Consider the following 15,238-nt stretch of genomic DNA (forward strand, 5'->3'; position numbering starts at 1 on the left):
TTGAAGTCATTCTAGAAAGAAAAGAAGGTTAATTTAGGTTTATTTCAATTTTTTTGGGTGGTTACGAGGTCGGTCAAATTGACCAATCCCATTTCGAGATAGGGTAGAGAAAATAACATAAACTATAAGGATTTAGTGAAAAAAAACGATTGAAATGCATTTAGGAGGTTTTAGGGATTACACAAAAGAAATCTGAGATTTTTCAGATGATGAAAAGTATTTTTAATGTTAACATGAAAATTACTTTGCACACAGACTATTCAAAACAAATACTCAATATATTCATGGACAATTCTTTATTTTATTTTATTAAAGATACTTCACTAAGAGATACTTTCTATATGTGAAAGACTTGTAATATTAACTTAAAGACTGACAAATTTCTTGAAGGTATACCCAACATATATAGAGCTTTAAGTATTAAATTTATATAAACTTTAAACAAGTACAACAGGTCACGTGACTCGGTCAAATTGACCGACACCGTGTTCAGAGATTTAAAGGTTTTCTTTAATTGGTCTTTGAAAGCTTCTGTTTTTTGTTTATTTGTGTAGATTATTTTGTTATTGTAGTTTAGTGTCGGATATTTATGAATCTTTTTAAATGTGTACAAAATTTCTTAGAGTGAGTATATTCATTTATCTTGGAACAATAACTGTCCCAGCTATCTTGTTTTAACTGTTTAATTTCATTTCTTATGAAATTAATTTCTTTTTTAATATTTGGATCTCCTGTATTCATGTATTGTCTTCCGAGTAATCTTCTTCTTTTAATCATGTCTATTATTTGTGCATGTGGTTTCCATTTTTCAGAGGGTTAAGCCACTTCAGAGCGTAACTTTAAAGGAGAGTGGCATTTGTGAGTGTGACAAATTTTTGATGACACACTGATGTTTCAACTATGTCAAGTTACTAGCATTTGTTCATTTGATGATTCTGACTTTAATTTGTAATCACAGTAGATATTAATTAAGATTTATTTTTATTCAAAAAAGCATTTATGTTGACAATGGTATGTCAATAAATTACATAAATATACTCTCATGCACAACACACTTAACTATGGATTCAAATCAGCATAGAGATCTTATTCTTTTGTCTCTTAATTAGCCATACAGACTCATGGTAAACAAAAGACAGATTTGAAATGCTATCTTTTTACATCATTGTGGATCAGTAATGAAAGATGTTAGGAAAACATCAGGAGCAAAATGTGATTTTGACTTCTTTTAACAAGCCTTATTGCTTCATAAGATTAGGCATTTTATACTATTTCATTAAATATCAATTTTCTACTAGTACTTTACTAAAATTTCATAAGAATCAAACTATCATAGCAAAGGCTGTATTCAAAAATAGTCTCTTAAAAACTATTAGGTCACAGACTCATCAAAAGTTTACCCTGGTTTTCTCTATCTCTGTGCTCCTGTGTTGAAGCTTCAATCATTTTTGTAATCTTTTCAAGCTGCTTATCAAAGGGCTTTGGAGCTCGTACCCTACCATCATTCTCTACTTCTTTCTTAGAAGAATTTTTCTGGAGTTCCACAGTGACTTCCATGAGTTCTTCCAAGGACATCTTGAAAAAACAATTTTAAATTTCTTTTATAAGAAATTAATTTCCATCATCAATTCATTCTTTCTTAGCAACACTTTTTCGAATTCCATAATAACTTTGCTCCACAAAAAATTAATACTCTATTAAAGACAAGCTGAGGTTTCTGGGTTATGAACTTAAAAAAATTGGTGGGTGGATGCTATGATAAATAACACAATCTTCACAACTTTCACACAATTTATTTATAACATATTATTAAAGTATTTATTATTACCTCACCAAAAGTTTTGTACAAGCTCTAAGAACTCAACATGGTATATAATGTGCAAGGGTCAGGGTGACTTTGTAGGAAGAGATAGCAGCTAAAGTAATGCTAGTAGGGATGCTTTCTGTTACCTGCTTTCAACATCCAGCTTTTAATGTCCTTCCACAGTGTTTTACATGATTAATAGATAGATGGTCATTACCCACAGAAATTTCTTACAGGCCAAAGTTGAAAGGTTATGAAAGTAGGAAGTTGAACTAACTCAAAAAATGGCTCTTCATATCAGACTTATGGTAGCTGAGTAGAAACATCAGCTGAGTTTATGTATTATTGCAATAGTGGCAGCCACTTTTTTCAATGCATTCCTCCACAGAGAGCTAGAGCATTCTCTGATATATATATAAGATGTTTGTGTGCCCTCCCCCACACTGTATGTTCTGTTATAGAAATTATTTTTTTCATTGTAAGGACGTGGTGCAATCTAAGTATTTAGTTAAAGTTAGCTTACATAAAAGATGATAAATGCTTAATATCAGCAGCAATGGGGAGGGTGGGGGGGGGGGGGTGAACCCCCTCCCCCCATTAACATGCCCCTTGTTCCAAACTATTATCCCACAAAGTTTGGTTGAGATTGGCCCAGTGACCTAGGAATAGTTAGATAATGGACAGAAGACAAACAGATAGACACAGATTTGTATGCTTTTTTATGTAGATTTTTAACAATCATGGTAGCTCATACAGGATCTTATCAATGTGGGAAATCCTAATTACCACAAGATAAAAACTCTAAGTCATATTTTCATCATATTTAGTGACAAAATTAATTATGATAACATTAATCATAATTTAACATTTTACAAGTACTTGACAGAAAATGGTTCCCAACTGATTAATACTGCATAAATTCTGAGTCTGTTGTAAATATATTATTATATAAAACACCATTTTATTAACATTTTCTGGTACTTCAGGGTATCAGGTCAGAATACATTTAAAATAATTATCATTAGTAGAAATTCATTTGATCTTACCTCTTTCTTCATTTTGTTTCTTGATGGCTGCAAAAATGTAAAGTCAGTTGATTTAACATATTCTTTTGCTGCCTGGAAAGTGACTAGACTATAGCTGTAACAGAAAAAATTAATACTTTATATACAAAGAAGCAACAAGTGGAAAGTGAATAAAATAAATATTTAATACCTGTTTTGCTAAAAATTGCATTGAATACAACAGTTATTTAAAGCATAAAATATTCGTCAATATTACCAAGTTCAACAAAATTATATTTTACTTTAACCTCACTGCATTCAAGTTTTCGATGGTAGTTATATTCAGACAAGCTTTTGTATATAGATCTCACATGCACTGCAACCTTTTTTATTCAAATGATCTTTGAATGGTTCTGGGTTAAAAGAGGAGGAAGTTTTCTCATACTAAGAATACTTCTTTACAGAATAATGTAAATTAATGTTACACACAATAATCTAGTGAGATTTTCTGTATATTGTTTTGTAAAGAGATAAAATTTCATAGGTTTGTACATGACTGAATCTGAAAATTATTGAAATGAAGCTGTTTAGTTTGCACAAATCTATTATTTTTAATTAAATTCAAGTTTGATTACATTAAAGTCTACAGCCCTTGAAATTTTGTTTGTTCACAGGCAAAAGTTTGCTAATAAAGTTAAGTTACTTGCGAAAAAGAAAAGGAGAGTCACAAGTCGTGGCCACTTAGCATATATATGTCAGAACTGTGTTTTTAATTTTATACATTTTTATACACTACCAAATTTTAGATACATTTATAATAATAATAACAATTTCTTAAAATGAATTGGAAAAAAAGATATTTAAAAAAAACTAAAATGCCACTTGAATGCACTGTTTCTACTTTCTATCTTGAACTTGGGTTGTTCCATTGAAAAATACACAACAAGCTACTGAAGAAAGCTTATTGAATGATTATCATACTGCAGTTTTCCCCATAAAAAGCCAGCTTTTTTTAAAAATAAATTTTGACCACTGTTTACAACTGGTATGGATATTCACAGACATATAATTGGATTATCAACTGGCCAAAAAAATGCCATTAGTCCTTGACATTCACTAAAACTTAATGGTTTTTGCAGCTAGCCACACTGACCAATAAGAAAAGCTAAAATAATATTCTTGTGCTAATAAAGGGACAGCTCTTATTAAACTTTTTTGGTAAGACTCTTTCAGAGTTTTCACTGATAGAGAAATGTGAACTATAATGTTCAGGAACAAAGGAAGTAATTGTAACAGAACAGATTAATCTTTGTAACTTTACACCAACAAAGTCTTATTTTTTACCTTAACTTATCTTTGGGTGAAAGATGCCAGTGAAAGTTCTGGATGTAATAGAGATTACTTTCAAGCATTCGAGGTCGAACCTGAACCAACAATGTGACTAGAAGAGGTATCAAATCATCAGATGTCAGGACAGAGGCTTCTGAAAATAAAACAATACCCATCTTAACTGCACCAACACTGTGACCAAAAACAACACATCAACTTTTAGGAAAAGACTTATAAAAGTAGCAAAATTAAATTTAAAGCAAGACATGAACACTGAATAAGAAAAGCATGGAATTACTTTATGTTATGACAAAAGAAATATATTTATTTAAACTTTAGGAAAAAGATTTAAAAATAAAATAGCATGATTTGAAACTTTAAAAATTATATTTTGACGATAAAAAAAATTTCATAGAAATCAAAATGTCAACTGTTAGCTAATAACATTAATATTCCCACAGAACTAATGTAAATCAGGTATAGCTGGTTACTTGGTTGAAATACATGTGATTTAGTGCTCTATGTACTTGAATTGATGCATGTTTAAAACTTACAGTCAAGGAATAGTGTTTATAAAATTCTACCTTGTAGCTGAGAGAAAGGGCACAAAGGTGGAATTTCTTGAACTAGCTGCTTCACTTCTTCTGATATCAATTCCTACAGTAAATAAACATAAAGAGAATCTTTCTTTGTTGTTGTTGAAAACAGTTAAGTTACTTTGAAATAACTCTGCTATGAAAAGGCAAAACTACTGTTACAAAACAATTTCAATAACTTAACTTGCCAATATCTAAATGCCAGATCCTGGTGCTCTTCTAATGCATTCAGGTACTCATCTATTCTTGGAAAGGAAAAGGTGTCACACCCATCTAAAATCAATACCGAACCCTGATATATCTTCCAAGTCCTCTTATGCCATCCCCTTGAACACTGGGGTTCTGATCTGTTAGGTTTCACTCAGAGAAACTTGTGCAGCTGGCCAAAGACTTATTTATGGGATCCCAACTAATGCCAGGTGGAGGTTCCACTGATATTATCAGCTCCAGAAAGAAGCTGCTAACAGGAGCTCTGACCTCTAGATGAGACATTTTCCCTTGGTGACAGAAAAATGTGCTACTCAGAGTGGCTAGTTGAAAGCTCTGCACTACCCAAGGTATCATGAACTGTTGTCAAGGTTGCATGGAAATAACTCTCAACTGACAGAAATATGAAGATCACCCCAATGACATATTCAGCCTTTCTCTACTGGTCATCTGCAGTCTGGACCACAGCTGAGATTATGGTGATCTGATGTGCAACAGCCTAGGAATTCTGTAGAGACCTCCTTTTGTTGTCTTGGCCTTGGCAAACACCATTTCACTTCAACATTCCTAAGTCATCTGACAGAACCTTGTTGAAATGTTGTACATTTGCTGTTATGTTAAACTTATATTAAAGTTTTTCTTCATTACCCATTCAAGCCGTCTCCAGCCATTATTAGTCTCAAAGTGGGTTCCTCGTCATGGAATTTGAATTCATCTGAACTTCTCTTGAATCAAGATCAATTCTCAGGGATAAACTATGCTCCAGTGGCCTGAGTGCTCCAGACATGAACAAATCCCCAAGGTTATGGCTGGTTGCATCCTGACTGACATCATGGACCTCAGCATCATGGGTGAGAATACTATGTCCAGGAGAAGGTTTCTCCATGACACTTCTTTCCTGAAACTCCAACAACAATCTCTCACTCTTAGCCATAAGTACTTCTGTTTTGTGAATATGCCATCCTCAGTTCAGAAGCATTACTTTAAACTTATTAAACACAAAAGATCAAGGCTAGTATGGGTATTACCAAAACAAAACCTCTGCAAAAATGTCTGTTTTAACAGTACCAAAAATTCTCCTTCCAATCTTCTTGTGATATTTATAGGTAAACCTGATTTCCAAACAAGGATTAAATAAATCCTTTAATAACAACAAGGCCAACCAGGAAATTTGGGAGTGATCTGAATTTGAAAATTCACCTCCATGGAATATCACAATGAAAGACAGAGAATATATTCCATTCACAGATAAACTATTGCGTTGAAAATGATCACATGACATCAGAGTAAAGTTAAATTTAGTAATTTTCTATCTTTTATAAGAAATATATCACCATCAAGAATTTTATTAATTAATATAAAAGAAAACTTTATGTTAAATAACATACTTACAAGTAAAAACCAATTTTATACATGGTATGTATACACTATTTATAATTTCTAGATACACTGCTTTAATTGTTCAATGAACATAAATTTTCCACTTCTTGCAGTTAGCTTTTATTCAACAGATTTAAACTCTAGTTGCTTCTCTTTCACAGACTACCTCAGAGCATTAAGTTTTGAAATAAAAGATACCTGTTCTCTGGTCTCAGATTTTTTCATATAATCATCCACTGATTTCAGAAGTGCTGCTACATTTATCTCTATTCTTTTTTGTTTCTAATTCAGAGCATCTACTTTACTCACAACAGCCTTTCTTTCTCACTTTTTTTTCTGTTCTTTTTTTCTTTCTTACCTCCTCATTTAGATATGCATGATACTTTTGTCTAGTAGAAACAGCTGAAATGAATAATTATTTGAACATTGTAAAATTATTAATTTCATAAAATTCTTCAAATGGGTTGAAATCACTCCTTACAATTTATGCTCAGCTGAAATTCCAACAATAGGAAACTCTCTTTTCAACAGGTGCCTGCCAATGAGACAAATAAAAATTTTAGGCCCAAACCTCACGCTTGACAACTTCTCCTTGTTGGCCATGAATGAACAAAAGAAAGTATCAAGTCATGATGTTTCTAAAAGTCTGGGTTGGTGGCACTGCAAATGGCATTCTTTGAACTGCCAAACAATATCATTACACTTGTTTTCCTTTATTTGTTTGGTTTCATTCAGAGTCTCTAATAACCATTTTAGCTGTTCAAAACAAAGTCCAGGTTCTGTGGTGATTTTCTGAAGTTCCACCAAAGATTCTAAACAAGATCATAATGAGTAGATGATTTCAAGCAAATCTGTAACTGCACAAACAAAAAATATATCTTTATCTGAAATATTTTTGACTGATTTAAGGTTCTTAAGTTGTTTCTCAGCAACAAAGCCAATGTCAACTCTAGAGATGTCCTTATAGTATGATTAGTCATTCACATCAATCTTTTGTACCTTTGTAGCAGAAGTTTCTATTTTAATATATCATCTTTTATAAAAACAAGTTATCAAGCCCACTACTGTTCCAATAAAAATCATTGGATACGAAAGGCAACAGCAGCATGTCAGTTTGGTAACTCTCAGAAATGGGTGAAACATCTCTGGCGATCGACAAGATGTTAGCTTTCACCAAAAAGTGGAGACAAAACTTATTTTAAAAACACAAAAACTGTTTTACTGGGTGAGGAAACTTTACTAGAGCTTTCTCTATCCATCTGTGTTTGTAAAATTGTTTGTGGAAAACAACAGATCCACTGATGCTAGTGAAGTTTTCATGCCTGCTGGAGAGTCCTTGGACAGGCAATACAGAGAACTTGAAATCCAGTATATGTTCCAATGTAATTTTGCACTGCCAGACCTAAAAGTGTTGTACATTATGTCAAGGCCACATCTATGTATGTTTCGTAGTTTGTGGCTGGTCTCCTCTTCTATTTCTCTGGCAAGTGTGTTATATGTTTTCCAATTTACACAGGGACAATTTATTAAAGGTCACAAAATGCCCTGGTGTCACCAAAATACCTTAGTTTTTCACACAAGTCACTAACTGATGCATGCCCTAGAAATTCTGATGTGTAGAACCAAGACCCACAGTTTTCCTCCCAGAAGTGTATGTATAGGTCATGTTGTATTGGCTACACATGGGAATATAGGCTTTCCTTGAATAACAACCCATAGTCATTTTCCAACTGTACATTTGATAGTATCAGAAATTTTATGGGGAGATACAAAGGTTGGTAACTTGGTAAGATATGTTGACTTTCATTCCCTAAATGTAAATTTGTAAGCATCCATGCTGTCAGGATATATCTTGTGAAACATATCTGATTTTCTCATAGCTTTTGAATTAGTAATGATTGTCAATAATATTCAACACCCAGTACATATCAGCTGAAAGCACACTGTTTTCACTCCCAAAAATTCCAAATGATGATGTAGCAGTAGTCTAGGATGAGACCACGTATGAGAAGAAGTGACCCCCATTGCAAATAAAAGAACAAAATTAAACCTTTACAAGATAATACATAAAACAAAGCTGAAACAAGAATTCAGAAGTTCTTTACTCAACAGTTGAAAAAGAAATTAAAAAGTTGGGTAGCACTTCTCCAGTACATCATCTACTTACAGCATCAAAAGTACGAGCATGAAAAATAGACTAAATAAATAGATGGAGACTTACATACAAGTATACATTTTTAGATTTTCTCATAATTAATTTACATTATGACTACATCTAATTTACTTAATTTTTGCATTTGGGAAGAGGAGAGAGAATCTAAACATCTCTTAAATTAGAACACTGTTCTAGATATTGAACCACAATTATACAAGATTTAGTAATATATTTAAAAGTCAGAATGCCTACTACTTTTGAAATCCCCAAAAAATTGTATCATCCATAAAATGCAAATTTTATCTATTTTTAATTTTTTTAATAATCATATACTCTCTTTATGGTTTCAAGTAATATACAAGATCCAAAAATAATATTTGTAAGTAAACCTATACAATAAATGAGTATTTCTATTTTTAACTAGAATTTCATGTTTATATATGTACATAAAAAACACTTTAATTTTGTTTCATAAATGTATTTTTATTTCAAGTTTATGTTTCATTGCAGCCATACTTTTGTTTATTGTGCCAAATAAATAGTGAGGTTAGCAGCGTGAACTTTGTACATTTGCCATAAACTATCATGCCTATTGGTGGTCACTCTCATTCAGTCCAGCACAGGCACATTTCAACATTACTGTAGGTATGATAGTAAGAAAGCTTTTCGGTACTTGAATATCATTTCTTTGAACTTTCAAACAAGTTTATTTCAACATATCTCCTTGTATGTTGTTTCACTATACAGACAAAACTAATTGCCACTACTAGCAAATGTATGTAATACTAATAGTTTACAGTACAGGTGGTTTGAATAACACCGCCTAACCCTAGTTACTTGATACATCCTGTTAGAAGAGATTACCAAATGATATAGACACCATGAATTACAAAGAAAATTACTTTACAGCACTTAAAAGATTAGTCCTGGTCACATTCCTCTCATTATAGGCAAGATTTATGTTGGAATTCGAAACTTAAGCTCTTCAGTCTATTGAGATACCAACTGTGAGAATGTCATAGCTTCCCTGTATTATTGAGACAAATGTATTTAGTCTGTTTCACAACCAGGTCTAATTAATGTAAAGATCTTGCACTCGCCACTCTATAGCTCTTAACCCTAATAATCGTTGATCAACTTCTTTCTGAAAAAATATATCTATTTTGAGTTAATTTTTTAATTCAAGGAAATGATATTCAAGTACCAAAAAGCTTTCTTACTATCATATCTACAGTAATGTTGAAATGTGCCTGTGCTGGACTGAATCAGAGTGACCACCAATAGGCATGATAGTTTACAGCAAATATACAAAGTTCACGCTGCTAACCTCACTATTTATTCGGCACAATAAACAAAAGTATGGCTGCAATGAAACATAAACTTGAAATAAAAATACATTTATGAAACAAAATTAAAATGTTTTTCATGTACATATATATAAACATGAAATCCTAGTTAAAAATAAAAATACTCATTTATTGTTTAGGCTTATTTACAAATATTATTTTCGGGTTTTATATGTTACTTGAAACCATAAGGAGAGTACGTGGTTATTAAAAAAATTAAAAATAGATAAAATGTGCACTTTATGGACAATAAAAATTTTGGGGGATTTTAAAATAATGTACTAAAACATAAAAAGCAATAAGTTCAAATCTGGAACAAATGTAAATATTGTAATCACTTATAAATACTATTTGCTAATGTAATTTTCCAAGATATTAAAGATCATAATGCAAAAAAACTAAATTTATTAAAGTAACAGGCTTTATGTTTCATTAGATGATGCGATTAGATGTTTTGAGAACAAATTAATAGAAAACAGAGTACCAACAGTTGAAATTATAGATATATATTGAAATTAACAAGTGTGTGTAGATAATCCATTTTTCCAAGTTAATCAAAATTATTATAAACATAAAGAGGGTTTATCTATGGGATCCCCCTTGTCGCTGGTGTTATGTGACTTTTATATGCATAGTTTTGAAAATGAAGCTGTAAATAATGCTAAATGTAAGCCAGAAGTTTGGATAAGATATGTAGATGACACATTTGTGGTGTGGCGACATGGCAATAGCAAACTACAAGAATTTTTTAGTTATTTAAATAGTAAAGAACCAGCAATTCAATTCACGTGTGAAATTGAAGATAATAATAGCATTAATTTCTTAGACATATTAGTTAGGAAGGAAGAAGGTAACTTAGAAACATCTGTTTATAGAAAACCTTTTGCTGTTGTTATGCCGCCACACAAAGAATCATGTCATATAAAAACACAAAAAATATTAGCATTTTATACATACGTCTATAGAGCTATAAAAATATGTTCAAAACAGGATGATTTAAATAACGAATTGTTATTAATTAAGTATATAGCTAATGATAGAGGATTTGATCCAAATATAGTAGACAAAGCATTTGAGAAGTTTAACAAAAATGCAAATTTAGTTAAAAATACCACATCAAAAACTGCTTATGAAAAAACAAAAAAGAAACTAAGAGTACCTTACGTTCCAGGTTTAACAAGTCAATTATATAAAGTATTCAAAAGTGTCAGAATTTTCACCCTATCTTCAAACCAATAAATAAGGTAAAAGATATGATAAGGAATGCTAAAGACAGAATAGCATTAACAGATAAGACAGGTATATACAAGATAGAATATGAATGGTAGTGTTTATATTGGTCAAACTAAAAGAAATTTAAAATATAGATTGCAAGAACACAATAGTTACATAAGAAATAATAAAACAGAAATGTCAGCTATAGCCGAACATGTAAAAACTACCCAACATAGAATATTATGGGAAAAAACTTTAGTTTTAGCTCAGCCTCAAAGTTTTATATCATTAAATATTAGAGAAACATTAGAAATAATGAAATATAAAACACAAAAACAAGTATTAAATAGAGATGAAGGACCAGTAATTCAATACATTGATATATGGCAAGACATATTATAATTTTTTATATTAATGGAAATATGTAAATAACAATGAAGTAATGCGACAAGGGGGAAAGTATAAAATAGTCTTGTAAGTTACTTCTGAGGATGACGTAGATCATGTCGAAACATGTACTTGTAGAGAGATATTTTAAAGTGGAAGCCATACGGCTTCAATAAAGTTTTTATTGTGTAAATATAAAATGTTGCTTTTAATTATTTATTATAATTAAAAATATATATATATTAATTGAGTTATACGAAATGGGGAAAAAGAAACAAAAGTCAGAAAGTGTCTGCCGATAAAACTCATTAGCTTCTGATGAATTCAGTCCTAGGAAATTGGCAAGATAGATTTTGTGTCACCATTTCCAAGATAAAGGCATTCTTTTCTTTATCTCCAGCTAAAATGAGGGTATTGATTGATAGTGATAGTACAATTTCTGAAGACATAGTAAATGAAGCTAAACATTCATATTTGCTGGAAGAAATTACTGTATCTTCTGTCTCAGTTATTGATTTAGATATGCAAACAGATTAACATAGTCTTCATGAACAACAAAATTTACATATAGCTGATTCTTTTTAAATACTTCATGGATTTCAAATCTGAAAAAAGATTCTGAATAGTAGAGTCAAGTAGTTTATTTCTACCAATCAGTGCCTTCTGGAACATAAAATTTCAAAATTTGGCACAATGCCTAGAGGGGTTGGCTTTTCATGACCAAGGGTCTTAAAGTTATCTTTGATCAGTTAAAACATCAGTATGACTGCTCCTGGACAACTTCCTTACTTAGATAAAAAAAAATGAAATAAATAAATATTTTCCTCTTAAAATATTTTAAACCTACCAGTGTAGTTTTCAGACAGTGAAGTTTTTCTGCAGGAGTTGTTTTTCCATCTAATGATGCCAATTCCACTTTCTGTATTTCAATGGAAACAAAACAGAATCATGTTCCTTTATGAAAAAAAGGTCTACTTAAGCCAATGCTGCTTACAGTACCTCAAAATTTGTTTTCAGATACAATAGCATTAGCAAAAGTTTTAGTAAAACATGAGTCATTTTCTCATAGTATCCTTTAGAAGTTGAATAATATTAACTATTGCAAAGTAAGACTGTTCATTTAGTTATAGCTTTATGTAACTGATAACTGAAATTATTTTACACTTCTAAAGCACCAGTTGTCAGTTACTTCCTATACGTGACATGAAACAGGATCATTAATTTACTTACAGCTCTAGGTAACTGACAACAAAAACGTTCCTTTACTCCCAACTGATCAGCTGTCAATTCCATCCTATACAATTCTGTCAGTTTCTCTGATAAATACTTGTCATCATCAGCAAATTTCCGTTGTACAATGCTGAACAACTTCTGATGAACGTACCCCATGACATAGCTGAAACCAAACAAAAATACAAATATGACTATCAATATACTATTTGTCAGAAAATATCTTTCAGGTCATTAATTTCAAGTAAACAAAAAAGTTTTACTTGGAGAAACTGATATGATAACAAATGGAAAAGATTTGTGGTCATATAATTATCTATGAAAACAAAAAAATATCAAAAGAAGTATTATAAATCTAAGTGCTTAAAAGTAAACTATATAAAATTTTGCAGTAATAATATACAACAACTTACTTTTCTACAATAGCAGATATTTCCAAGGATAGGGGGTCATGAGGAAGTAGTTGAGGGGAGTGTGAATGTAAAACGTCCTGGAAAAAAAGTGATGTTCTTTTATCCCACAAAAAAAAAGTTGTTAATGAAAATACTATTTTATGAGTTCACATCCTACCTTTCAGTTACTCTAACCCAGAATTTCTAATCAAATACAATGGTTAAAGTATTTTGATTTGTCTTCTACACACTGACACATCCATCCTTGATAAATTGCTATTTTGCTATCAAGTTTGTGGACAATAATACTAGTAAACAAGAACATTTTTATAATTATTCATGTTCAAATTAGACTGAACTGATTCATTAGGTTTAATGTATGTTCTGTAAGTATTCAGTACTCAACCTGTTCAGTTGTTTTTACCTACTTGACAACCAAACAGTTGAAATTTGCTTATCATTTACCAGGAATAGTATAACCTAAAACATACCAGGCAGTTATAAATCACAAATCAACAAATAAAAGGTCAATTAATTATGAACTTTATCAGAGTAAAATTGTAATGGTACTAACAAGTTATGATTTTTAGTAATTATTACAAAAACTATTAAACAAACTTGGTTGTCAGTAATACAAGTCTTGTGTTTTTGTTTGATATTTTCAAAGCAAGTGATCCTGCATTGTTAAAGTGAGTGGAAATAATTTAGTGTGGTTAAGTGAATACTACTGTCTTCTAAGCAATCATCTTAGTCTTTATCAGTCAAAGCAAATTAACTTTAATCAGCAGTGGGAGTCTAAGTAGTTGATGACTTGGCTCATGGGTCAATGAAGAACACAGCTAGTTAATTGAATTGCATTAAAAACCTCGAGGCAAAAACAATCTCAAATTACTATCAAACTTTAAAAATGTGTGAGAAGTCTGGCTTGCATAACTAAAGTCTGGGCATCAGTAAGTGAATGCTCAGTGGGCCATTTCTGGTAAGCAGAACTGGCACTATGGTATGAACTACAAGCCAGGTTATGGCACTCAATGCAAGATGCCTATCATCAGTTGGTCCTAAGAAACTGGAGAAATCTATTAAGAAACACAACATCTTTTAAAAAAGCATAAGTCATCAAATAGACTGCTAATGGTAGGGCAAATAGGATTTGGGATTGTATTTACTGAAATATTGAATGTAACTCTAAAAGAAGTTATCATTTCATTGTGTAGATCACTGGTTAAGTCTCATTGCAATATTGTGTTCGGTCTTTGGCTCTTTACTTTAATAATGGCAATGAATTGTTGGAAACAGTTAAAAGGTGGAATACAAGATGATACCCAAGATAGAAAGGTTGTCATATGAGGACAAGTTAAGATCTCTAAAATAATATTTTCTTAAAAGAAGAGTTAGAAGGATCTGATTAAAATGTTTAAGGGAATTAATAGTGTTGATATATCAACTATTTTTCATATTTAATGATGAGAATCATAGGACCAGGGGACAAAAATATGAACAGGATGGTTGACCTTTGGAATGGGTTACCTTCAGATGTGAATGATGAGTTAAGTTTACTGGAGTTTAAAGGATGGTTTGATAAATATTTAAATTATCAGGGCTGGATTTGAGTTATTTTTAAGAAAATGATGGGACAGCCTCAATGGACCAACAAGTAACAAACCACATAGATGGGACAGAAAATACGATTCAGAAGAGAACAAGATTAACAGTGAGAACTGGAAGGAAAAATATGGGAAACAGCAATGGCATACACATCATATCTCCTACTGTCACATGCAAAAAGTAAGAAATAGGACCCAAGCAAAAGATGGTACAAAGACAAGAAACTAAAGGTTCAAAGTGAGGAAGGATAAGGATGTGGAGTTCCAAGTACGGAGGACTGCAAGACGAGGAGAATGAAGGTAGCAAAAAAGAACAAAAATGCAAAGAAAGAACATAAGAGAATACATGACAATAATGGGAAAACCCAAAAAGTATTAGGTAGAGCTGCTTGGTAACCAGCCATGGTCGAAGGAAATAAGTCTTGGTCAAATAGTCAATAAAAAATTTGGAAAGATGGAGGATAGAAGGATGGAAGAGGAAAAAAGCATGATGTAGAGACAAACTACAGAATGTGTGCCTTTGTTGTGGATATACAAAGAAAGAGGAAAAAATGAGCTGAACAAGAAAGAAGGGAGGTTACATGTGAAG

General features: G+C 31.6%; 1 protein-coding gene across 2 annotated transcripts in view; it reads right to left on the reverse strand.

Annotated features, from left to right (window-relative positions):
* The window catches only part of LOC106465736 (ankyrin repeat domain-containing protein 27-like), a 69,827-nt gene that overhangs the window by 20,485 nt on the left and 34,104 nt on the right, over positions 1-15,238 (reverse strand). For both annotated transcript variants that reach the window (XM_013925974.2, XM_022393645.1), the window contains 7 exons: positions 13,067-13,143; positions 12,654-12,819; positions 12,271-12,342; positions 4,722-4,794; positions 4,153-4,291; positions 2,851-2,944; positions 1,401-1,575 (listed from right to left, as the gene is read on the reverse strand). In XM_013925974.2, coding sequence (XP_013781428.2) covers positions 1,401-1,575; positions 2,851-2,944; positions 4,153-4,291; positions 4,722-4,794; positions 12,271-12,342; positions 12,654-12,819; positions 13,067-13,143 — 796 coding nt within the window. The remainder of the gene's footprint in view (positions 1-1,400; positions 1,576-2,850; positions 2,945-4,152; positions 4,292-4,721; positions 4,795-12,270; positions 12,343-12,653; positions 12,820-13,066; positions 13,144-15,238) is intronic.

This window comes from Limulus polyphemus, unplaced genomic scaffold (genome assembly GCF_000517525.1).
Source record: "Limulus polyphemus unplaced genomic scaffold, Limulus_polyphemus-2.1.2 Scaffold2034, whole genome shotgun sequence".
Taxonomy (NCBI): Eukaryota; Metazoa; Arthropoda; class Merostomata; order Xiphosura; family Limulidae; genus Limulus; species Limulus polyphemus.